The sequence below is a fragment of the Schistocerca nitens genome, chromosome 1 (assembly GCF_023898315.1).
Source record: "Schistocerca nitens isolate TAMUIC-IGC-003100 chromosome 1, iqSchNite1.1, whole genome shotgun sequence".
Lineage (NCBI taxonomy): Eukaryota > Metazoa > Arthropoda > Insecta > Orthoptera > Acrididae > Schistocerca > Schistocerca nitens.
Genome location: NC_064614.1, coordinates 785,570,835 through 785,596,235, shown reverse-complemented (window position 1 = coordinate 785,596,235; position 25,401 = coordinate 785,570,835). Strand labels below are relative to the sequence as shown.

Here is a 25,401-nt window from a genome sequence, read left to right as displayed (position 1 = left end):
TAGTGCCATTTGTAAGCTTACAAAATAGAACAAAAATAGTAAACTGACAATAGCCTCTTCAGTCCAGACAGAGAATAGAACCAAAACGCAAACATATATATAATTGACTAGGCCAGACGGCGGCTCGGCAATGGACTAACATTTTATACTCATAAGGCACCTAAGAAACTTTGGATCGATCTTTCTCGCGATTTTCCTAGTAGTAGGTCCTAATATTTTAAACACGTGAGGTGTTTGGGGTCCTCTTTCACCACACAAAATTTCGGACAAATTCCTGACCCCAGGGTCGTGCCGTCTCCTTGTGAGAGAGACGCCACTGTGGCGCCGCCTAGTTGCAGCTGCGGCTTATCGGGTATATTTCTGGAGCTCTTGCATCCAGTTCTCGGCTTGGAACAACCAAGAACTCAACTTGCTCTCCATGCAGGACGCTGCTCGCCCTACCAATACAGAGCCGTTACGTGGTTCGTGACAATGACAGTGTCAGTTACCATCAGACATTAATGTTATTTCGTATACCGGTTGCGGCCGATACTGGGGAATGCTTGCATACTAGACTTCCAAATTGGAGGGCGCCGTTGCATGGGTTGACTGATGTTTCCGTGCGGCTGCTCTGGCGGTTTATTACATATGAATAGGGGTCGACAGTATCTTTGTCTGCCGTATTTTACGAGCTGTAAGACGCACCGTTTTCTTCGTAAACCTGTCTCACAAAATTCAGGTGCGTCTTATATTCGAAATTAATATAAAAATGTCCAGTGTTTAACCCGCTAGTGTTAAAAATGAACATATATTCGATGCGGGGTGAAACCTATCTCTGTCTGGCAGCTTTGGATTCAACTGACAGCAGCAGTGCACAGATGCGACGAAAATGAGATGCGGGGATTGGCAAGCTTGCTGAGACCGTCTACCTCCCGCCCTGCCTCCACAAACGCAGAACACTGTCTAGCCTATGATGTCTCATTGCAGTCTACGGTGCCTGTGAAGCTGAATTGAAAGTGATTTGTGGTATCGGTAACAGTACAATATTTTTGTTAGTAGTTAGTTTCGTAATGGGAAAAATAAAAGGTATATAATGCAGGCTATAATTTGAAAGTAACAGCATATGCAAGAAGAACAGGGAAGCGGAGCAGCTGAGCGGCATTTCGGCCGTCCTCCAACAGGGAAAAAAAAAACATTGGCGATTGGCTGGCTAGTGAAGAAGAACTGAAAGAAAAAAAGGATAAATGTGCAGAGGAGTGAATGCAAAATTGCCGAAACTAGAAGATGACGCAGCGAAATGGATTCACGGACACCGTCAACATGGCATTTCAGTTAATACAAAAATGATTCAGATACTCGCTGGAAAGCTAGCGCTACAGTGCAACTTAACAGAGCGAACCAAAACTAAAATGTCTCAGAAAACGCCACAAGAGTACGAAGAGAAAATATTATCTTTCCATTGCCTTATTATTCAACATTCAAAGGAAACCTCAGTGAAACTAAGCCAAATAGCGAATTTTGACGTAACTTAGTTGACATTTGATGTGACGAGTAACCGAACTGTTGCCATGAAAGGTGCTAAAACTGTAACTATAAAAACAAGTGGACATGGAAAAATACGCTACGCCATTGTCATTTCATGTTATGCTGACTGTACTACACTTAATCCAATGATAATTTTCAATCTCAAAACAATGCCAAAACCTTCTGAAATACCGTCACGTGTTGTCGCTCATGTGCACGACAAGTGTTGGATGAACCAGGCTCGTATCAAATTATGGATTAACAGAGCGTGGGAGAGAAGGAATAGCGCTTTATTGAACAGTTGTCTTCTTGGGCCGCATCAGTTTAGTAATCATTGGAAAAATTCTGTGAAAGAGAAATTGAGAGAGGGAAATACAGAGTTTTCTGTTATTCCAGGAGCCGGCTGTTGTGGCCGAGCGGTTCTAGGCACTTCAGTCCGGAACCGCGCTGCTGCTACGGTCGCAGGTTCGAATCCTGCCTCGGGCATGGATGTGTGTGATGTCCTTCGGTTAGTTAGTTTTAAGTAGTTCTAAGTCTACGGGACTGATGACCTCGGATGTTAAGTCCCATAGTGCTTAGAGCCATTTGAACCATTTTTTTGTTTTTCCAGGAGGGTTTACTTCATAATTGCGATTTCTTTATGTCTCGATATATAAACTATTTAAAATGTATATGAGAGAGGAATGGAACAAATGGATGATGGATTAAACCCAACATGAATTCACGCCGAAGGGAGCTTTAAAACGACCAACAATCAATCAAGTGTGTCTGTGGATAAAACAGTCCTCCTCTAGAGTGAGAGAAGAAATTATTGTTAAATCTTTCGAGAAGTGCGGCATAAGTAACGCTCTCGAGGGCAATGAGGACCATCTTATATATGAAGAGGAAACGATGACGATGAAGAGGAAGAAGAAAAAGAAGAAGACGAATAAAGCTCAGATGACGATTTTTAGGGATTTTGAAGGTCAGCTCGGTTTTATAAACTAAGATTTTTGTAGTCTGGCTTTGGAATCTAATAATAAAATGGTATATTTTTAAAAACTGCTCAAAAATTAAGGTGCGGTTGTAGCTAGCTGAGATTTATTACCCGTTTGAAGAATAGAATGGTGCTGAATTGTATTATACAGACAATTTATAATTTGGTTGCTGATTGAACTAGTCGATGGACATGCATTAGATCACGTTGTTAGTTGTCTGACTGTACTGCAATATACCGTTCAGTCAGAATATTTCGTGGTAGAAAGAGGTGTTTTCTCTAAGATTGGTGATGTTTCTTATCGCCTGATGACCAAATCACTAAATTACACCTGATTGTAGATTGTAATTAAGAGATTAGGGTCTGTTTTATTACAAATGTGTGGTAAGTCTTTTGTATTTTGTTTTATTGTAATTGTGTCCAAATCCATTGGTGTCGTTTTATTATAACTGTGCGTGAGCGCCGCCCGCGGTGGTCTCGCGGTTCTAGGCGCGCAGTCCGGAACCGTGCGACTGCTACGGTCGCAGGTTCGAATCCTGTCTCGGCCATGGATGTGTGTGATGTCCTTAGGTTAGTTAGGTTTAAGTAGTTCTAAGTTCTAGGGGACTGATGACCATAGCAGTTGAGTCCCATAGTGCTCAGAGCCATTTGAACCATTTTTTTTGTGCGTGAGCCCATCTGAAGTAGCATTTACTGAGGATTTTTTTTACTATTCGAAGTCTTGCAATAAATAAAGTGTTAATGGGGGGTTTAGAATTATTTTTTAAAGAAATGTTTGTTCGATGTTGAAATTTCAATAAATATGTAATCCAAAAGTATTTGTCACAGTGGAGAAGCGAAGGAACGGCACATCTAAACTAAGGCCACTCAGACCTCATATACTGGTGACCGTCGTGAAAAGCGGAGAGTGGTTGCAAAAAGTTGCACGAAATCAGCGGAAGGAATCACTCGTAAGTTGCCAAGTGCTATCGGTAGTCCAGCTAGCACAAAGGCCGTAGATAGGGAATTAATAACAATGGAATCCAATGGTCGAGCAGCTCTTCAGAGCCACACATTTCTGTAGTCACTGCTAAGCAACACTCGAGGTGGAGTAAAGACCGACGACACCACTGGACAATGGATAACTGGAGACGAGTGTTGAAGAACCTGAGTTTGGCGAATACCTGCGGAACGTCACCTTCCACAACGTGTAGTGCCAATAACGAGGTACAGATGAGGTAGTGTTGCGATATGGGGGTGCTTTCGTGGTTCGAGTTTAGTCCCCATATGACTCTCAAGAAACGCTGAGTAAAGAATCCTACGAACGCATTTTAGAGCATTGAGGGGAATAACAGTTCGGAGACAATTACTGCATCATCATGACAATTCACCCTGTCATGAAGTAGTTCTGAAATGGACTGGTCTGCCCACAGTTCAAACCATCAGTGGAACACCTTTGGGATGAGTTATAACGTCAACTACGCTGCAGACACCAGCGTCCAACACCACTACCTCCCCATCAAAATGTTCAAATGTGTGTGAAATATGCTAAGGTCATCAGTCCCTAAGCTTACACTTTACTTAACCTAAATTATCCTAAGGACAAACACACACACCCATGCCCGAGGGAGGACTCGAACCTCCGCCGGGACCAGCCGCACAGTCCATGACTGCAGCGCCCTAGACCGCTCGGCTAATCCCGCGCGGCGCCTCCCCATCCTTTACAATTCTCTTGCCGATACCACATGGTTCTGGAGTCCGTTCTTGTGTTTTCCAATGTCAACAGTAGGAGACCTGCTTTTAAATTCACATTTGAAAAAGTTGTAAATGCGGTAAATAACCCGCCTCGCCTGCTTGTGAAGCACTTCAGGTTTGTTGCCGTCAGCTGACGTTTTCTTTAATCGCACTTAAACATTTACAAGATACACATTCACAGTTATACTGCTGCAAGAAAAAAAAGGAAACAAAGAAATTGATATTTGCATGAATAATTCGGTTGTCGCGAAGTGCGGCAACAGTACAGCATGTAGGAGCGAGATTCTCGATCTCTAGCTGTAACTCTCTGGCCGCCAGTGGCTAGTAGAGGGGGATGCGCAGAACGAATGAAAATTGGGCTGCCTTCTTACATGACTCAAACAATAGACGAGAAGCTGAGCCGCACTGGGATCGAATACATTTGGAGGATTGACGACCGTGGCTGCGACAACAGCCAGCCTGAATGTGTTATTTTATGAAATTATAACATTTAAAGTATGATTACACAAACACAACAAAGTTTCACAATCACAGTCCGGTGGCGCGCACGAGTTCCCTTCCTAGGTAGCCGATGGCTGCGGTGACAGGAAGGATATCAGGCCGCACAGTTAAATAAACATACAACTGTGAAAACTTGAGTAGAGCAGGGTGTGTCCTAGACGAGATAATCTCTAACGAAAAGAAGAAAAAGTTGCCATCATATGTGTAATTTGAGAATCTTATACACTGACGTCACAGAAGTCAGAGGGTACCTCCTAATATGGTGTCAGACCTCCTATTGCCCCTACGTAGTGCAGCAAGTGAACGTGCCATGGACTCAGCGACTCGTTGCAAGCCCACTGCAGAAATATTGAGCCATGTTGCCTCTATACCCGTCCATTATTGTGAAAGTGTTGCCAGCACATGATTTTGTGCACGAACTGATCTCTCAGTAACGTCCCATAAATTTTCGATGGGTTCAAGCAAGGCGATCTGGGTAGCCAAATCATTAGATCACATTGTCCAGAATGTTCTTCAAACCAATCGCCAACAACTGTGGTCCAGTGACAAGGCGCTTTGTCGTCCAAAAAAATTCTGTTATTGTTTGCGAACATGAAATCCACAAATGGCTCCAAACAGTCACCAATTAGCTGAACATAACCCTGTCCAATCAATGATCGGTTCATTTGGACCAGAAGACGCATTCAATTACTCGTAGACACGGCCCACACCATTATGGATCCGCCACCAGCTTGCACAGTGACTTGTTGACAACTTGGGTCCTCAGTTTCGTTGTGTCTGCACCACACTCGAACACTAACGTTAGGTCTTATCAACTGAAATTGGTACTCATCTGACAAGGCCATGATTTTCCAGTCGTCTAGGGTCAAACCGATATGGTCACGAGCGCAAGAGAGGCGCTACAGGCGATGGCGCGCGGCTAGCAAAACGCACTAGCGTCAGTCGTCTGCTTCCATAACCCATTAGTGTCAAATTTCGCCGCACTGTCCTAATGGATTCGTTCTTCGTATGTCCCACATTGATTTCTGCGGTTATTTCAAGCAATGTTGCTTATTTGATAGCACTGACACCACTACGCAAAAGCCGCTACTCTCGGTCGTTACGTGAAAGCCATCGGCTACTGCGTTGGTCGTGGTGAGAGATAATGCCTCAAATTTGGTATTCTCGGCACACTCTTGACACTGTGGATCTCGGAATATTGAATTCCCTAAAGATTTCCGAAATGGAATGTCTCATGTGTATAGCTCCAACTATCATTCCACGTTCAAAGTCTGTTAATTCCTATCGATAGGTCATAATGCCGTCGGAAATCTTTTCACATGAATCACTTGAGTACAAACGGCAGTTCCGCCAGTGTACCGCCCTTTTATATCTCGTGGGCACTATGCTACCGCAATCTGTATATGTGTATATCGTTATCCCACGACGATTTTCATATCAGTTTATCTTTGACTGTATCTGTTTGCTGGTTGGTTATCTTTGAATGTGCTTAATAGCTTAATACTTTCGACGTCCATAATACTACATGGACAATGTAGACATGCAGGGGTTGGGTAAAAAAGTTATGGAAATACAGCGAGAAATGCATAGTTGAACATAAATGCAGGAGCTACACAAGTCTGTAGGTTTCACTGTTGTATTTGACCACGAACGGTATCTGTGCAACGTCGTCAACAAATTGCAAGTGTCAATCGTTGTGAGTGCAATATGTCGGAGCTAAGTGAAGTCGAACTTGGGTACATTGTTGATGTTCGCATAGTGTGCCCTTCTGTAACCAAGGCAGTCGAAGTGTTTCGTGTTTGAAGAGGCACCAAAACGAAGATTTATACTGCAAACAGGAAAAGCGGAAAAACGTCATCTGATAAGTCACAACATAGACGAAATTCTGTGTTGAGTGACTGTGGCGGACGGCCACTGAAGAGCACCACGGCTGCGAAAATCACTGCAAACATGAATGACGTACTCAGTACCAAAACAACTGTAAAGGAGCTGGACGACCTTCAATTCCAAAACCAATCAGTGATGCAAATGCTCGCGACAGGAAACCGTGGTGGCGGAGCCATAGAACCTGGACCAAAAAACGGTAGAAGAATGTCATTCGCTCAGATGAGTTTTGTTTCATGATGTTTGAAACTTCTGGCGAGTTCACGTCCCAAGTGTGAAACATAGCGGGTGTTTGGTTATGATTTGGGCAGCCATGTCGTGGTATTCCATGGGCCTCACGGCCACTCTGCGAGGTGTCATTACGGCCAAGCATTATGTGGCCTTTTTAGCTGATCAGGTCCATCCCATTGTGCAATATTTATTCCCCAATGGCGACATTGTGTTCCAAGACAGCGGCGCACCTATTCAAACAGATCGCACCGACTAGGACTTGTTTTGTGAACACGAGGATGAATTCTTCAGTTGAAACTTCCGGGCTGAAAGGCCGTGGTCGAAGTTTAAAATTTCCACCTAACATTTCGTCTCCGTCTGCGGAAGACTGACTGACATCTTTATTTAAACATCGCCTGACGACAAGTTATTTCCAATACAAGAACGAGTTTTACGAACAGATCGACGGGGTGGCGATGGGACGCCCTCTCAGCCCAGCTGTTACCAATTTATTTATGGAGATCTTCGAACAGCGAGCGCTGCAGGCTGTTAGTAAAAAGCCAGCTAAATGGCACCGCTATGTTCATGACATATTTGTAATGTGGACTCATGGTGAAGAAGAGCTGCATATCTTCTTGGTGCACATGAACAGTATTAACCCGAAGATACAGTTTACGATGGAGAAAGAGAGCAACGGTAAACTCAATTTCCTGGATGTGTCGGTAATTAAACGGGTGGATGGGACGCTGGGCCACAAGGTATATAGAAAGAAAACTCACATGAATCGATACCTCCACAAGGAATCAAACCATCGTCCTAGGCAAATAAGAGGTATCATGAAAACCTTGGCGGACAGAGCCAACAAAATCTGCGAGCCGGCTTACTTGCAAGATGAGTTAAATCACTTACGGTCAGCCTTCGGGAAAAACGGATATACCAGCAAGAAAATTGATCGAGTCCTCCATCTAAGAAGAGAAGAAGCCAAAAGTCAAGAGCAACGACGGTCACCTACTGGAAAACTTTTCCTACCGTTTATTAATAAGATTACGGACCGTGTCGGGAAAGTTCTGGCCAGGTATGGGATCGAAACAATCTTCAGACCCACCAAGAAGATTAAGGAATATTCAAGGGCCGGCCGCGGTGGTCTCGCGGTTCTAGGCGCGCAGTCCGGAACCGTGCGACTGCTACGGTCGCAGGTTCGAATCCTGCCTCGGGCATGGATGTGTGTGATGTCCTTAGGTTAGTTAGGTTTAAGTAGTTCTAAGTTCTAGGGGACTGATAACCACAGCAGTTGAGTCCCATAGTGCTCCGAGCCATTTTTGAATATTCAAGAACTGCAAAAGACGCCCGACACCCCCTAGCAACACCTGCGGTATACAAAATTCCATGCAGTTGTGGGCAAGTGTATATTGGAACAACGAAAAGAAGTGTAAACACCCGCTTAGCCGAACATAAAAGAAACTGTCGCTTAGGACACATCGAAAAATCGGCCGTAGCTGAGCTTTTTCGAGATGGGAACCACGAAATTAAATTTAATGAGACAAGCGTTCTAGCACGAACATCCCATTATCATGCGCGCATGTATAGGGAAGCAATAGAGATTCACAAAGACCATAATAATTTTAAAAGGAAAGAAGAAGTTTTAAAGTTGGACAAAATATGGATGTCGACCTTGCGCCAACAGCATGCCAATCGATTACTCTTAATCGAGAATGATGACGCCTTCCAAAGATAGGTAACGCGTCAGCATCACGTGGCGAATGGTAGTGCCCTCTATGCGCTCTATAAATGCGAGAGTACCTGGAGCCTCAGTTTTACAATAAAGGAAAAAAACCGGTTTTTATCTCCATTTTAAAGTCGCCCCTCTTTTTGTCTATTGTCTTCCATGATGTTCCCCCTTTTTTGTATCTACGTTCACCATGTTTTCTCCATTTGTTATTTTTAAATGACTTCTATTGTTTGTTCTATGTCTTTCGGCTGAAGAGCAGCGCATATGCTGCTGCCAGTCCGGCCCGATGGGGAATTGAAATACAATAAAGGAAAAAACAAAATAAAGCCTCAGTGGCAATAGCCGGACAACCTCAGAAGATGTCTCCCGCAGACGGAGACGAAAGATTAGGTGGAAATTTTATACATCGACCAAGGCCTCTCAGCCCGGATGTTTCAACTGAAGACAACACCGGCCGTGAAAGCCTACAATGTATGACGAGGATGAATTGTCGCATCTCCCCTGGCCAACACAATCACCAGATCTCATTGTTATTGTCCGCCCCGATAGCTGAGTGGCAGCCGGCACGGTAGCTCAGCGTGTTCGGTCAGAGGGCTGCGTGCTCTCTGTAATAAAAAAAACTGAGTAAAAGAATCAACGATCAACTTGAACGGATGTCTTGTGACGTCCGCCCAGACCATGCACAACGAACTATATCGAACAAAATGAAAAGGAAAAAAAAAAGTGGTCAACGTGACGGATTTCCGTCCTACGGGCCCGGGTTCGATTGCCGGCTGGGTGGGGAATTTTCACGGCTCAGGGTCTGGGTTTTGCGTTGTCTTCATCACCATTTCATCCCCACTCGGCGTGCAGGTCGCCCAATGTGGTGTCGAATGTAACAAGACCTGCACCACGGCGGCCGGATCTGCCCCGCCAGGGTTCTCCCGGCCAATGACGCCAAACGCTCATTTCCATTTTCCATTGTTATTGATCCTTTGTGGTCTACTTTATAGAGAATGGTGCATGATCTCTATCCGCCTCCAGCATCGTTACCTGAACTTGCCATTATTCCCTTGAAAACCTACAGGGCTTGTATGTACCCATTCTGAGACGCTTTGAAGCTGTTTTGAAGTCTAGCACGTTTCCAACATTGTATAAGGCATGGTAATGTGCTGCGTTTTTGGTGCTTCCTTATTTTTGTCCAACTCTGTATTTCCAATACAAGCATGTTAGTGTGTGGAAGTAATGATTTGCCTTTTCCTTGTTCATAGAACTTGATAATGAGATCATGTCTTCTCGGAACTAGTTGTGTTTTCAGTTAAGAAAACCACAATTCTGGACACCTGGTACGTCATAATCTCCGTACTGAAACTGTTCCATAATCAAGCGATCTGACACCTTTCATTTTGGTCCGTAAGATTCCCCAAAGCGGAAAGTTCCTGAAGAATGGAAGAGAGGAGGAGGAGGAGGAGAGCTAGAGGAGACCAGTAGTCACCTGCGGGCAGAAGGGCGAGTACTGCAGGGAGTAGACGGGCCCGCGGTGCGCGCGGAAGTGGTCGAGGTGTCGGTGCAGGCTGCGCGTCGAGCAGACGTGCACGCAGCCCGCGTCGGTGCCCACCAGGTAGTCGCCCGCGCCGCCCGGCCGCAGCGCCAGCACCAGCGCCGCCGCGAAGCACGACACCGGCTCCCCGGGCGGCGGGGGTTCCCCGCCCGGGCGTCGCGGCGCCCGCGCGCCAGGGGGAGGCGCGACGCCGCGCACGGCGCCCTCTGGCCACGGCACGCGCATCACCTGCGTCTGCTCCAGCCGCGCGCCATTGCGCCGGTACCTGTCAACGGCGCCGCGCTGTTCGAACAGCTGAGCCTCGCTCGCGGCCTGCGTTAACACGTAACGTACTAGCTTCTTAGCAGTTTACCGATTGACGGTCTCGAAATAAGTACGCAGGCTTCCCCGGCCGGCGTCATGATCATAATAGTCTTCTTGGTGTAGTTCTGCGTCATAGTATAAATGATTATAAACATAAACCAACGTTCCGACCGTATCACAACGGCCTACCACAGGACAAGACTGATTTTGGTGCAGTTTTTTTCCTTTATTAGGCAACGGCCTTGCCGCAGTGGCTACACCGGTTCCCGTGAGATCACCGACGTTGAGCGCTGTCGGGCGTGGCCGGCGCTTGGATGGGTCACCATCCCGCCGCCATGTGCTGTTGCCATTTTTCGGGGTGCACTCAGCCTCGTGATGCCAACTGAGGAGCTACTCGACCGATTAGTAGCGGCTTCGGTCAAAGAATACCGTCCTAACGGTCGGGAGTGCGGTGTGCTGACCACACGCCCCTCCTTATCCGCATCCTCCTCGGAAGATGACACGGCGGCCGGACGGTCCCGGAAGGGCCACTTGTGGCCTAAAGACGGAGCTTTTTTTTTTTTTTTCCTTTATTGTTATCTCACTTCCCTCGCCCAATATCGGCCGGGGGAGGGGGGAGGGAGTCTGCCAGCAGTACAGTTCTCCACTTTTCAGCCATGCGAATTACAAAACATTTACAATGAGAAATATAAAGAAAATTGGGGGTTGTCTTTTGTTTTAAATTAAAAATCAAAGATGGAAAGTTAAAAAAAACTGAAATATGTACATTTTAAAAACATCTCAGAAAAGTGAAATTCTTCTGATTAAACACTGAAGCCCTGCACTTTCACTCAAAAACTGAAGAACCTGCACTAGGGCGAGAGGTATTGACAGAGAGAATGTGCTCTAGGGTTGAAAAGTGTGGGTAGAAAGATAGGCGTCCGTTAGACAGTAAAAAATATGGAAATGAGAGGCAGGAGCTGAGGTGGATAGTGGGAAATACAGTCGGTGAGAAAGACAGAGGTTGAGGAGTACTGTGTTGTATGGGTAGGGCAGTGGGGTTGCAAGAGGAAAGTAATGGGGCTGGATCTACATCTCAATCTACATCTACATGATTACTCTGCAATTCACATTTAAGTGCTTGGCAGAGGGTTCATCGAACCACAATCATACTATCTCTCTACCATTCCACTCCCGAACAGCGCGCGGGAAAAACGAACACCTAAACCTTTCTGTTCGAGCTCTGGTTTCACTTATTTTATTTTGATGATCATTCCTGCCTATGTAGGTTGGGCTCAAAAAAATATTTTCGCATTCGGAAGAGAAAGTTGGTGACTGAAATTTCGCCGCGACGAAAAACGTCTTTGCTTTAATGACTTCCATCCCAACTCGCGTATCACATCTGCCACACTCTCTCCCCTATTACGTGATAATACAAGACGAGCTGCCCTTTTTTGCACCCTTTCGATGTCCTCCGTCAATCCCACCTGGTAAGGATCCCACACCGCGCAGCAATATTCCAACAGAGGACGAACGAGTGTAGTGTAGGCTGTCTCTATAGTGTCCTGCCAATGAAACGCAGCCTTTGGCTCGCCTTCCCCACAATATTATCTATGTGGTCTTTTCAACTGAAGTTGTTCGTAATTTTAACACCTACGTACTTAGTTGAATTGACAGCCTTGAGAATTGTACTATTTATCGAGTAATCGAATTCCAACGGATTTCTTTTGGAACTCATGTGGATCACCTCACACTTTTCGTTATTTACCGTCAACTGCCACCTGGCACACCATACAGCAATCTCTTCTAAATCGCTTTGCAACTGATGACCTTACTAGACGGTAAATTAGAGCATCATCTGCGAATAACCTAAGAGAACTGCTCAGATTGTCACCCAGGTCATTTATATAGATCAGGAACAGCAGAGGTCCCAGGACGCTTCCCTGGGGAACACCTGATATCACTTCAATTTTACTCGATGATTTGCCGTCTATTACTACGAACTGCGACCTTCCTGACAGGAAATCATGAAACCAGTCGCACAACTGAGACGATACCCCATAGGCCCGCAGCTTGATTACAAGTCGCTTGTGAGGAACGGTGTCAAAAGCTTTCCGAAAATCTAGAAATACGGAATCAAATTGAGATCCCCTGTCGATAGCGGCCATTACTTCGTGCGAATAAAGAGCTAGCTGCGTTGCACAAGAACGATGTTTTCTGAAGCCATGCTGATTACGTATGAACAGATCGTTCCCTTCGAGGTGATTCATAAGGTTTTAATACAATATATGCTCCAAAACCCTACTGCAAACCGACGTCAATGATATAGGTCTGTAGTTCGATGGATTACTCCTACTACCCTTCTTAAACACTGGTGCGACCTGCGCAATTTTCCAATCTGTAGGTACAGATCTATCGGTGAGCGAGTGGTTGTATATGATTGCTAAGTAGGGAGCTATTGTATCAGCGTAATCTGACAGGAACCTAATCGGTATACAATCTGGACCTGAAGACTTGCCCGTATCAAGCGATTTGAGTTGCTTCGCAACCCCTAAGGTATCTACTTCTAAGAAACTCATGCTAGCAGCTGTTCGTGTTTCAAATTCTGAAATATTCCATTCGTCTTCCCTGGTGAAGGAATTTCGGAAAACTGCGTTCAATAACTCCGCTTTAGCGGCACAGTCGTCGGTAACAGTACCATCGGCACTGCGCAGCGAAGGTATTGACTGCGTCTTGCCGCTTGTGTACTTTACATACGACCAGAATTTCCTCGGATTATCTACCAAATTTCGAGACAATGTTTCGTTCTGGAACCTATTAAACGCATCTCGCATTGAAGTCTGTGCCAAATTTCGCGCGTCTGTAAATTTTAGCCAATATTCGAGATTTCGCGTTCTTCTGAACTTCGCATGCTTTTTCCGTTGCCTCTGCAACAGCGTTCGGACCTGTTTTGTGAACCATAGGGGATCAGTTCCATCTCTTACCAGTTTATGAGGTATGAATCTCTCAATTGCTGTTGCTACTATATCTTTGAATTGTGAGCCACATCTCGTCTACATTTTCATAGTCAGTTCGGAAGGAATGGAGATTGTCTCTTAGGAAGGCTTCTAGTGACACTTTATCAGCTATTTTAAATAAAATTATTTTGCGTTTGTTTCTGGTGGATTTGGAAGAAACGGTATTGAGCCTAGCTACAACGACCTTGTGATCACTAATCCCTGTATCAGTCACGATGCTCTCTATTAGCTCTGGATTGTTTGTGGCTAAGAGGTCAAGTGTGTTTTCGCAACCATCTACAATTCGCGTGGGTTCGTGGACTAACTGCTCGAAATAATTTTCGGAGAAAGCATTTAGGACAATCTCGGAAGATGTTTCCTGCCTACCACCGGTTTTGAACAAGTATTTTTGCCAACATATCGAGGGAAGGTTGAAGTCCCCACCAACTATAACCGTATGAGTGGGGTATTTATTTGTTACGAGACTCAAATTTTCTCTGAACTGTTCAGCAACTATATCATCAGAGTCTGGGGGTCGGTAGAAGGAGTCAATTATTAACTTTGTTCGGCTGTTAAGTATAACCTCCATCCATACCAATTCGCACGGAGTATCTACTTCGACTTCACTACAAGATAAACCACTACTGACAGACACAAACACTCCACCACTAATTCTGCCTAATCTATCTTTCCTGAACACCGTCTGAGACTTCGTAAAAATTGAAGCAGAACTTATTTCAGGCTTTAGCCAGCTTTCTGTACCTATAACAATTTCAGCTTCTGTGCTTTCTATTAGCGCTTGAAGCTCAGGGACTTTCCCAGCACAACTACAACAATTTACAACTACAATCCCGACTGTTCCTTGATCCAAGCACGTCCTGTTTTTGCCATGCACCCTTTGAGATTGCAGCCCACCCCGTACTTTCCCGAGGCTTTCTAACCTAAAAAACCGCCCATTCCACGCCACACAGCCTCCGCTACCCGTGTAGCCGCCAGCTGAGTGTAATGAACTCCTGACCTATTCAGCGGAACCCGAAACCCCACCACCCTATGGCGCAAGTCAAGGAATCCGCAGCCAACACGGTCGCAAAACCGTATGAGCCTCTGATTCAGACCCTCCACCCGGCTCTGCACGAAGGTCTGCAGTCGGTTCTGTCAACGATGCTGCAGATGGTGAGCTCTGCCTTCATCTCGTAAGCAAGACCGGCAGCCTTCACCAAATCAGATAGCCGCTGGAATCCAGAGAGAATTTCCTCAGATCCAAATCGACACACGTCATTAGTGCCGACATGTGCCACCACCTGCAGCTGGCTGCACCCTGTGCTCTTCATGGCATCCGGAAGGACCCTTTCCACATCAGGAATGACTCCACCCGGAATGCACACGGAGTGCACATTGGATTTCTTCCCCTCCTTAGCCGCCATATCCCTAAGGGGCCCCATTACGCGCCTAACATTGGAGCTCCCAACTACCAATAAGCCCACCCTCTGCGATTGCCCGGACCTTGAAGGCTGAGAATCATCCTCTGAAACAGGGCAGGCAGCTGCATCTGGCTCAGCCAGAGACAGTACCTGAAACCTGTTTGTCAGACGTACCGGGGAGGCTTTCAGGTCAGCCACCAGGGACGTCTTTCGCTTCCTGCCACGCCTTGGAACGACCTCCCAATCAACCACAGGCGAGGGCTCAGCCCCACTGCAGGCAGCAACCGGGGCAACCACAGCGGCAGACCAATCTGGGGACAGACGGGACGAGGTTGACATCCCCAAGTCCGGCTCCCCACAGTGGTGCCCATTGGCAACAGCCTCAAGCTGCGTGACCAAAGTCAGCGCCGCCTGCAGCTGTGGGCGAAGGGATGCCAACTCAGCCCTCATCCGAACACAGCAATCACAGTCCCTGTCCATTCTAATCGATGTTGAACAACAGTTACTGAAACACGAGTCCGTGCCTATATAATGCAAGGGAAACACGCAAAGAATGTATGAACTAACCTGTACAAATGCCTAACGACTGCGCTACAATCTGCCTGAATTTACGATTACAGTAACTAAAATTCGAAATTACACCTCCTATACGAAACTCACACGCAATTTAAGTAATAATCTACGAAGTAAACACAGAAAATGAGCTATATACGTATCTTTCTGCGCTGTCGATGTGCACCTACTGGGAGCTCAGAGAGGGAGAGGAGAGAGGAGCCTACGTGTGGATTGGGATGGGTAGGGAAGAGTTACAGTTAGTAGGAGGGTTAAATAGCAGGGTGAATCTCAGTGACTAGGAGTTGGTTGAAGTTGCACCGGGATAGGATATGGAGTGTGTGTAGGTATAGGGACGGAGGGATATATTTGTGAAGGCGCAGCAGTATACCAGGATTGGTGATCAGAAAGCATGTGGTAGAGGAAAGGTGGCTCTACTTATTGTAGACGATCAGTATCAATATGTCACATTTTTGAAACTTTATTGGCCCTAGAATATAAAGGGCTAGTCATGACAGAAGGGGAGAAGGTACGAGGGGCAGTCAAAAAGTAATGCCTCCTATTTTTTTTTCTACGTTTAATTGTCAGGAAATTTAAATGCAATTACATAGGTTGAAAACCACAACATTGAGGATCATTTTGTCATTTTTCAATGTAATCTCCGCCCATCTCTACAGTTGTGGTCCATCTTTGAACAAGGGCATGTATCCCAGCACGGTAAAAATCACAGCTCTGCTTCCTAAGCCATTGACGCACGGATGTTTTGACGGCCTCCTCATCTTCAAAATGAATCCCACGATGAGCTTCTTTTAGTGGCCCGAACAGATGGAAGTCTGATGGTGCCAGGTCAGGGCTGTATGGGGGATGAGGCAAAACTTCCCATCCAATTTTGACAATCTCGTCAGAGGTGTGACGACTGGTGTGTCGTCTTGCATTGTCATGCAAAAGAAGAACATCTGCCATTGATTTTGTTGGGCGAACTCGCTGAAGACGTGCTTTAAGTTTTTTGAGGGTTGTGACGTATTGAACAGAATTTATTGTGCATCCCTGCTCCAAAAAATCAACCAGAATCACACCCTCTGTATCCCAGAAAACTGTTGCCATAACTTTCCCTGCCGATCGCACAGTTTTGAATTTTTTCTTCCTCGGCGAGCTTGTGTGACGCCACTCCATTGGCTGCCTCTTTGATTCGGGTTCAAAAAAATGCATCCATGTTTCGTCCCCGGTCACAATTTTTTTCAGAAACTCATCTCCCTCCAAACGGAAGCGCTGCAAGTGTTGGGAGGCTATTGTTTTCCTTGCCTCTTTATTCTGATCAGTTAACATTCTTGGAACCCACCGTGCACAAACTTTTGAGTACCCCAATTGTTTAATAATCGTGATCACACTGCCTTTACTAAGAGAAATAATGCGACACACTTCATCTGCAGTCACCCGACGGTCACCACGAATGATGTCATCAACTTGCTGAATGTTGTGTGGAGTCACTGCACTCACCGGCCTGCCGCTCCGCTTTTCGTCAGTCAACGGTGTTTGCCCTTCAGCTTCCTTACAACGACGAACCCATCGTCTAACAGTGCTGACATCCACTGTCACAACACCATACACCTTCTTCAGTCTTTCATGAATGCGTATGGGCGTTTCATCTTCTGCATTCAAGAATTCAATCACACAACGCTGTCTCAAACGAACATCGATGTCGGCCATCTTACAAACTTCTGCTGTGCTGCCACCTGTTGACACAGAAAGTTACTACTGCAGTGGATTGCAGAAGAAGGTTTGAGGAATGGCGCCAAATTCAAATTTTTCACTTAACTTAATTTCTTTAAGTAGAAAAAAAATGGGAGGCATTACTCTTTGACCGACCCTCGTACAAAAGAAGCGACTGATGGGCTGGTCGGGTTGTAATTGATTGACGACAGTCTGAAAATTGTCTCTTAGTTTCCCATGAGCATGTTTTCTTCCTGGCAATGGTCTTGCCGCAGTTGATACAACGGTTCCCGTCGGAACACCGAAGTTAAGCGCTGTCGGGCGTGGCCGGCATTTGGATGGGTGACCGTCCGGGCCGCCATGCGCTGTTGCCATTTTTCGGGGTGCACTCAACCTCGTGATGCCAATTGAGGAGCTATTCGACCGAATAGTAGCGGCTCCGGTCAAAGAAAACCATCATAACGACCGGGAGAGTGGTGTGCTGACCACACACCCCTCCTACCCGCATCCTCAGCTGAGGATGACACGGCGGTCGGATGGTCCCGATGGGTCGATGGGGCCTGAAGACGGAGTGCATGTTTTCTTCGTGGTGTGCGGGTAAATTCACTAGCAGTTCCCTACTAGCTGTTTGTTCAGGCTACTGTGGCCATATCCAGTGACACTTCTGCCCTGAAACCGCTCGCGGCCCATTGGTCTGGGGTAGCTATTGCTGTCCCCTCTACTGATGTTGTCAGGCTGCTTAGTAATTTTAATCACCTCTAGAATGTTTCGTTGGCGCATCCACGATTCTTTCGCCAGCACGCGGATCTCCTGGAACAAGATAGGCTGTCCACAGTCATAGTGGTGTTCCGCTATCGCCGATTTATTATTTATAATGGCACATAAACTCCTGCAGCATTTAGTTTGTTGACTGTATCCTTAGTGGAACGTATCGTGTTGTGGTTCCTGTGGCTGCTGCGGAAAATCGGTTCGAAACTTCGTCGGCGGAGGACGTTGCTTAGTCTTTCACTGACGCCCTTGCATATGGTTAGTGTACTACCGGAACTTTCTCTTCCATGCCCTCTTCATTTGTTTTATTTCGGTTGCTATTTTATACTATGACGCGGTACTACACCCTGAGGAAATTTAATCGTCAAGTAATTTCTTCTACTTTCACTGTTGCCTTTATCTCGTACCTTCACGCGGTTGGCATGGTTATTATCCGATTTCGCATTGTTCCTGTTAGAGGGTGGCCGAATGCCTTTCCTATCACCACCCCTTTACCCCCCCCCCCTCCCCCCAACGCTTGATAGACGGAATTTGAGTACCATAACTGCAATCATCATTCCATTAGAACTACTGACGGCCTTGGGAGAGCCAGTCATGACAAAACTCTACCATCTGGTGAGCAAGATGTATGAGACAGGCGAAATACCCCCAGACTTCAAGAAGAATATAATAATTCCAATCCCAAAGAAAACAGGTGTTGACAGATGTGAAAATTACCGAACTATCAGTTTAATAAGTCACAGCTGCAAAATACTAACGCGAATTCTTTACAGACGAATGGAAAAACTGGTAGAAGCCGACCTCGGCGAAGATCAGTTTGGATTCCGCAGAAATGTTGGAACACGTGAGGCAATACTGACCCTAAAAAATGGTTCAAATGGCTCTGAGCACTATGGGACTCAACTGCTGAGGTCATTAGTCCCCTAGAACTTAGAACTAGTTAAACCTAACTAACCTAAGGACATCACAAACATCCATGCCCGAGGCAGGATTCGAACCTGCGACCGTAGCGGTCTTGCGGTTCCAGACTGCAGCGCCTTTAACCGCACGGCCACTTCGGCCGGCATACTGACCCTACGACTTATCTTAGAAAATAGATTACGGAAAGGCAAACCTACATTTCTAGCATTTGTAGACTTAGAGAAAGCTTTTGACAATGTTGACTGGAATACTCTCTTTCAAATTCTAAAGGTGGCAGGGGTAAAATACAGGGAGCGAAAGGCTATTTACAATTTGTACAGAAAGCAGATGGCAGTTATAAGAGTGGAGGGACATGAAAGGGAAGCAGTTGTTGGGAAGGGAGTGAGACAGGGTTGTAGCCTATCCCCGATGTTATTCAATCTGTATATTGAGCAAGCAGTAAAGGAAACAAAAGAAAAATTCGGAGTAGGTATTAAAGTCCATGGAGAAGAAATAAAAACGTTGGGGTTCGCCGATGACATTGTAATTCTGTCAGAGACAGCCAAGGACTTGGAAGAGCAGTTGAACGGAATGGACAGTGTCTTGAAAGGAGGATATAAGATGAACATCAACAAAAGCAAAACGAGGATAATTGAATGTAGTCAAATTAAATCGGGTGATGCTGAGGGAATTAGATTAGGAAATGAGACACTTAAAGTAGCAAAAGAGTTTTGCTATTTGGGGAGCAAAATAACTGATGATGGTCGAAGTAGAGAGGATATAAAATGTAGACTGGCAATGGCAAGGAAAGCGTTTCTGAAGAAGAGAAATTTGTTAACATCGAGTATAGTGTCAGGAAGTCGTTTCTGAAAGTATTTCTATGCAGTGTAGCCATGTATGGAAGTGAAACATGGACGATAAATAGTTTGGACAAGAAGAGAATAGAAGCTTTCGAAATGTGGTGCTACAGAAGAATGCTGAAGATTAGATGGGTAGATCACAAAACTAACGAGGAGGTATTGAATAGAATTGGGGAGAAGAGGAGTTTGTGGCACAACTTGACAAGAAGAAGGGACCGGTTGGTAGGACATGTTCTGAGGCATCAAGGGATCACAAATTTAGCATTGGAGGGCAGTGTGGAGGGTAAAAATCGTAGAGGGAGACCAAGAGATGAATACACTAAGCAGATTCAGAAGGATGTAGGTTGCATTAGGTACTGGGAGATGAAGAAGCTTGCACAGGATAGAGTAGCATGGAGAGCTGCATCAAACCAGTCTCAGGACTGAAGACAATAACAACAACAACAACAACTGCATGTACAAATGGTATAAATGTGTAACTGATGCGGGAGGTCGGTATCAGCCCGGTATTCACCTACTCGGATATGGGAAACCACCTAAAGCCACATCCGGCCTGGCCGGTACACCTGTCCACGGTGTTCATCCGGGAGGACACGATCACGCCAGAATCCCGAAAGCGGCCTGCTAAGACACGCCGTTATCTGTGCGGGTAACAAGAAATTATTAAGATGTTCCTATAATAAATGAAAGAATGGCAACTGCACGATTTAAAATAGGACGACGACAAATGATAATGATAGCTATGTTACGGTCCTGAAGAAGGGCACAATGTCGAAATAATCAATTTTTTTAAAATATGACCATCTGTAATAGATACATGTATTAAGAGTGACCAGCTTATCGTGAGTGTAGATTTAAAGGCTGGGGTACACAAAATACCTATTCCAACTGTTGTTCGAACTTTCAGAGAAGTAACAGTAAATGAAAGTGGAGAGGAATTTGGCAATTTGCAACTTCCGACCAGCTGAAATTAACAAATACCTATTTTCTCAAGAAAGATATTCGTAAGTTTTTATGGAGTAGTCGAGGCAACAGATCATTAATCGATTATCTAATAATCGATAATACGCTAATTCAATGGTGCAGGATGTTACAGAACACAGGAGCAGTGATAGATATTCGGATCACTATTTCATAATTTTTAAAATTATAATAATTGCAAAACGAAGGAAAACCACCCGAACCACAAACGAGAAAATGAGGAAGTGTACACGGCGTACCTCCACCAAGAAGAAAATTTAAGAACTCTTCATGAAAATAAAATTACAAAGTACCTAAGCGAAACTCCACTAATGACGATGTAAATAAAGAATGGAAAAACATAATGCAGGAAATCTATAAAACTATAAATGAAGTTTTAGGAAAGAAGAAATAAAAAGGGTTTGAGAAAATGGCACGTATCTGTGTCATTCTCATGTGTAGTGTGCAGCATTCAAACAAAATTGCTTTGCCTACCGTTGTGTAACTCACTTTTTGAAGTCTTCTCACATATACTAACACCGAAGCTGTTATAGATATGAGAAACACAATCACAAAAGCAATGAATACAAAGAGAGAGGTAAGACAACGATGTTTTACTTCCCTGATATGAAGTAATGTAAATGGAAAATGCTGAATAAAAAAGGAGTATTTTTAGATCGTGACGTAAGACTAAATGCAATGTTCTAAACAGATGACTGTTACTAATTGCAAAGAACGAAGATGACCTTCAGATGTGAGCTTACAAGATGCAGCAGATAGCCACAGAATAAACCTAAAATTGTCTGTAAATATAAAAAAAAGTGGTGCCATTTCAGCTCGTACAACCAGTAAGATCAAAAGTAGTCTTCAGCCATATAATCTTGGAGCAAGTTAAACATTTTAAAGATCTAGGATGCGACATCAGGCTTGAATGCAACCATGACGTGGCCCGACAATTAAATAAATTTAGTTTCATATAAGGAATAATTGTAAAAAAAAAACTGCAGAATAAAACCAGGAAAGAAACACAGTTGAAGTTTTACGAAACCATAGCAGTACCAACCCTTACTTCTGGAAGTGGAACATTGGTCACTACAAGACTCCAAGAAACTAGAATACAGGCTCAAGAAGGAGGCTTATAAGGGAGTGCAAGTGTGTACAAGAAAAGATCGTAGAAGAAATGAGGGTGTAAGATAAGACTTAGGAATAGGTATCCTAAAAGGAAAGCCGGCCGAAGTGGCCATGCGGTTAAAGACGCTGCAGTCTGGAACCGCAAGACCGCTACGGTCGCAGGTTCGAATCCTGCTTCGGGCATGGATGTTTGTGATGTCCTTAGGTTAGTTAGGTTTAACTAGTTCTAAGTTCTAGGGGACTAATGACCTCAGCAGTTGAGTCCCATAGTGCTCAGAGCCATTTGAACCATTTTGAACCTAAAAGGAAAAATAAACGACATGTAGACAATATGGGGCAGAGGAAGAGTTCCGGTAAAGGTCGCCAATTGTAAATGCACTGGAAGAAGAATTGTAAAAAGCCATACAAGAGACTGATAACGTAACAGACAATTTGCCTAATACAGTGGTTCCCCCACCTGGGGATAATTACTCCCTGAAAAGGAAAATTTTATTTTCTGGGGTGTAAAAACAAATAGGTACAGCTGTATTTCGGTCGCGAAACTGTTTTTTTTTTCATATTCCTGACAGAATGTCTTGGACGTTACAGCTTGTAGAATGAATGTTTGCAGATGAAATAATGTTATTTGCCGGCTAGTAAAGTCATCAGAAGATCACAACCAATTTGTTCAAATGGCTCTGAGCACTATCGGATTTAACTTCTGAGGTCATCAGTCCCCTAGAACTTAGAACTACTTAAACCTAACTAACCTAATGACATCACAAACATCCATGCCCGAGGCAGGATTTGAACCTGCGACTGTAGTGGTCGCGCAGGTCCAGACTGTAGCGCCTAGAACCGCTCGGCCACCCTGGCCGGCCACAACCAATTGCAAAATGATTTAAACAGTATATCTGTATGGTGTGAGAGGTGGCAAATGACCCTAAATAACGAAAAGTTTGAGGTCATTCACATGTGTACTAAAAGAAATCCGTTAAAGTTCGGTTACGCGACAAATCATACGATTTAAAGGCTGTCAATTCAAGCAAATGCTTAGGACTTACAATTACGAACGACTTACACTGGAATGATCACAGAGATAATGTTGTGGAGAGGGGAAATAAAAGACTGTATTTTATTAACAAAACACTTCGAGGATGCAACAGACCTACTAAAGAGACTGCCTACACTATGCTTCGCCCTCCTCTGCTATATCAGGTATGGAATCCTTTTACCAAACGGGATTAACGAAACACATCGAAAAGGTGCAAAGAAGGGCAGTTCCTTTTGTATTATAGCGAAATAGGGGAGAGATTATCGCGGATATGATACGCGAGTTGGGGTGGTAATCTTTAAAACAAAGGCGTTTGTGTAAAAAATTCTCGATTTTCTTCCCAGCTCAGCTCGGGATAAAACCTCGATCTTTCGACGATAGCCTCCATTGTCATCGTCGGGAGCAACTGACTTTCTTAATTGCTGCTGCTGTGGCCTTATATAGCCATGATAGCGGCAATATAAGGCCAACACAGCACCAACGAAGACAGTCAGTTTCTCCTGACAATGAAGATAGAGGCCATCGTCGAAAGCTCGAGATTTTATGCCAAATTGACACAGCAAGAAAACCGAGAATGTTTCAAATGCCAGTGCCGTCACGAAAAACATCGTTCTCAAAGGCGTTGGTCGATGCGGGCAAGTTCTTTTCACGATATATCAATCTCCAACTTTTTCCTCCGAACGCGAGAATATTTTGTTGGCTACCGCCTATATAGGGAGAAATGATCATTGTAATAAAATAAGATAAGTCAGAGGTCGAATTTAAAGATTTAAGAGTTCGTTTTTCCCGCAGGCTTTTCGATAGTGGAACGATACAGATGTAAGGTGCCAGGCAAATCCAACACCTTCCATGAAAACCCTGACATGATAAGCAAATCCAGTAGTATGTCACATAGCTCCGAATAAATCGTGACATTAAATTAACCAAAGTAATACGAGCAACGAGTGAGCAAATGGAATACCACAGACTAACACAAGAATGCCTAAATGCATGTCATACCTTCCCACCGTGAGACAGACACAGTTCCGAGGGGAGAAACGAGAACAGAAGCCGAGAGCAGAACCGTGTTAAGCTGGAAGGCCCTACGATAAGGCACGGACACCCACGTCGCCAGCTAACCGCTAGGACCACACACCAGCCGCAAGTTTTAGCGTGAGACTTTTTCGCGTCTCTGTTACGTTGCAAACTTTAAAAACATTGCCCCACCACGAAAAGTATAACGTTTCTCATTGGATAGACAGAATTTTTGTAGGCGGAGCTTAAGGTTAACATTGAGACCCTGATTGGTCAGATGAAAACACAGCCAGATAGTTTTTTTAAACCAACTTCGGTAAATTGTAGTAAGGAGAAGTTAGGACAAGAGTTGCTTCCGAGACGGCGAGGTGAGCGGAGCTGTGCTGCCCGCCGCCCCCTCACGAACACCGACAAGGTAATGAACGTACGCGATGCCGCATAACAGCGCATAAAGCTTCACTCAGAACTGCAGAAGTCTCATCTGTTACACCCCCTTTTTGCGTAATACTAGTGTCGATCGTCAATTAAAGCATTTGCCACTTGAAGTAAAAATCTGAAACGCGATGATTTTTCTGTCATATAGTTATTGAGAAGCCACATCAGCCACTGTAATTTACGACAAGTTAGATAAGTAATTAAAGATAATTGAGACTCACTGTAGACCATTTTGATAGTTTTCTCTCTTGTGAAACTTAATTTAAACCTAGATTATACATGTGATATGGCATAGGTCATCCTTCGATCCATTGTAGAACTTGGAAACCCACTCAGGGAATATTCGTTCACATTTTTGTTGAACGCAGTTGGTTTTTATCATCCTTTATTAAAACATTTCCTTTTATCAATAGTGCAATTTATAAACAATGTTTTGTGAGTAGAATAAAATTTCCAATGGTAAACTTAACTGCTTTTTCGATGTTATTTTACCAGCTAACTAAAAATAGGAAAGCCTTGAACCCCTTCCACTAAATTTAGTTAGTATTAAGATTCTTTTACAGGGAGTGCAGTGGAGCTGACGCTGAAATCATTAAGTATTTGGTTATTTCATCGCTAGTCTCACAGAACTCTTCTGAACTCTACATGTCATGTGTGGTCTGGCGTCTCCTTACCAGCAACAGGTCCCAGGTTCAAACTAGTCAATTCCCTAAAAAACACGCTTAGAGCGTCGTTGCGCGAAAGTGGTAGGGAGACACGATATACACTCCTGGAAATGGAAAAAAGAACACATTGACACTGGTGTGTCAGACCCACCATACTTGCTCCGGACACTGCGAGAGGGCTGTACAAGCAATGATCACACGCACGGCACAGCGGACACACCAGGACCCGCGGTGTTGGCCATCGAATGGCGCTAGCTGCGCAGCATTTGTGCACCGCCGCCGTCAGTGTCAGCCAGTTTGCCGTGGCATACGGAGCTCCATCGCAGTCTTTAACACTGGTAGCATGCCGCGACAGCGTGGACGTGAACCGTATGTGCAGTTGACGGACTTTGAGCGAGGGCGTATAGTGGGCATGCGGGAGGCCGGGTGGACGTACCGCCGAATTGCTCAACACGTGGGGCGTGAGGTCTCCACAGTACATCAATGTTGTCGCCAGTGGTCGGCGGAAGGTGCATGTGCCCGTCGACCTGGGACCGGACCGCAGCGATGCACGGATGCACGCCAAGACCGTAGGATCCTACGCAGTGCCGTAGGGGA

At 45.0% G+C, this 25,401-nt stretch overlaps 1 protein-coding gene across 1 annotated transcript in view; it reads right to left on the bottom strand.

Moving 5' to 3' along the window:
• The window catches only part of LOC126203656 (dynein axonemal intermediate chain 4-like), a 49,212-nt gene that overhangs the window by 10,953 nt on the left and 12,858 nt on the right, over positions 1–25,401 (bottom strand). Inside the window, exon 4 of the mRNA XM_049938058.1 lies at positions 10,012–10,389. Within this exon, the coding sequence (XP_049794015.1) occupies positions 10,012–10,389 (378 nt within the window). The remainder of the gene's footprint in view (positions 1–10,011; positions 10,390–25,401) is intronic.